Source organism: Apaloderma vittatum, unplaced genomic scaffold (genome assembly GCF_000703405.1).
Source record: "Apaloderma vittatum isolate BGI_N311 unplaced genomic scaffold, ASM70340v1 scaffold22939, whole genome shotgun sequence".
NCBI classification, from domain to species: Eukaryota; Metazoa; Chordata; class Aves; order Trogoniformes; family Trogonidae; genus Apaloderma; species Apaloderma vittatum.
The window spans coordinates 15931-16902 of NW_009737323.1; the positions used below are offsets into that span (position 1 = coordinate 15931).

A 972-nucleotide genomic window follows, 5' to 3' on the forward strand; every position below is an offset into this window, starting at 1 on the left:
TAACTTCAAATGCAACACCAACGGCAAACATTCTGCAGTGAGACTGCCCACAACCTCCTAAAGATCAGCTTTAAAAGTCAATGTCCTGCAGACCACACTCAGGATCCCTTTGCCCATACCCCCAATTCACATATCAGCATGAACTTGCTTGGAAGGTAGACGAGGCCAACAGACATTTCATTTCACTTACCCACAGGAAGCTTGCTCTCAAAGCAGGCCTCAAACATATCATAGTCTTCAGTGGTGAAAGCAAACTTGCCCTTAGTGGCATCCTCCTTGGCATACAGGATGTGCCCAGCCGAGTCAGTTATCTGTAAAAGAGACACGGAGGGTGAGGAACACAGTGCTTCTCTGCCTGTGCTACGCAGGAAGAGTTCTGGCAGCATTCCCTCTGGAGCTCCTGCACGCTCCTTTCCGCAGTTTGCCTCCCCGCTCACAACAGTATCAATTCCCCTTTCCCTCATCCCCACTCCAGGAGGTGACAGAGTTCCTCTAAGGTAATTATTGACTCCTAGATTAAACAAAAAAGAACCTCTCAAAAAAACAACCAATCAACCAACCAACCAGAAAAACCCCAAACCACACAATTTCTCTTCCTTCTATAACCTTTGAATATAGACTACATTTATGAACTCTAGCTGAACCAAACTGTTATTTGTCATCTTCTTTTCGCAAGTAAAATTTATGAATTCCCATAGCAGCAGAGATACAGAGAAGCCTGATGGGACAAAAAAGACTCATACCCCAGAGGATGAAATGGAGAGGGGCACACATCTGCTCCTCTAGAAATGACCCACCAGTGCAGCCCTGAGTTATACAAGGTTTGGGTGCCAACATCCATAAAAGTGGCCACTTCGGAGGACAATTCAGACTACACAGACAGAATAATGACTGCTTTGCCCTAAGTCTATGAACTTACTAAGAATAGGCAAAAACTGTAGGTCCACAAAAACACTTCAACAAAGAGCAAAA

At 44.9% G+C, this 972-nt stretch overlaps 1 protein-coding gene across 1 annotated transcript in view; it reads right to left on the minus strand.

Annotated features, from left to right (window-relative positions):
• The window catches only part of TMED10 (transmembrane emp24-like trafficking protein 10 (yeast)), a gene marked incomplete at its 5' end in the record, with an annotated part of 10251 nt that extends 9940 nt beyond the window's left edge, over positions 1-311 (minus strand). Inside the window, one exon of the mRNA XM_009877296.1 lies at positions 191-311. Within this exon, the coding sequence (XP_009875598.1) occupies positions 191-311 (121 nt within the window). The remainder of the gene's footprint in view (positions 1-190) is intronic.
• Between the last annotated feature and the right edge of the window lie 661 nt (positions 312-972).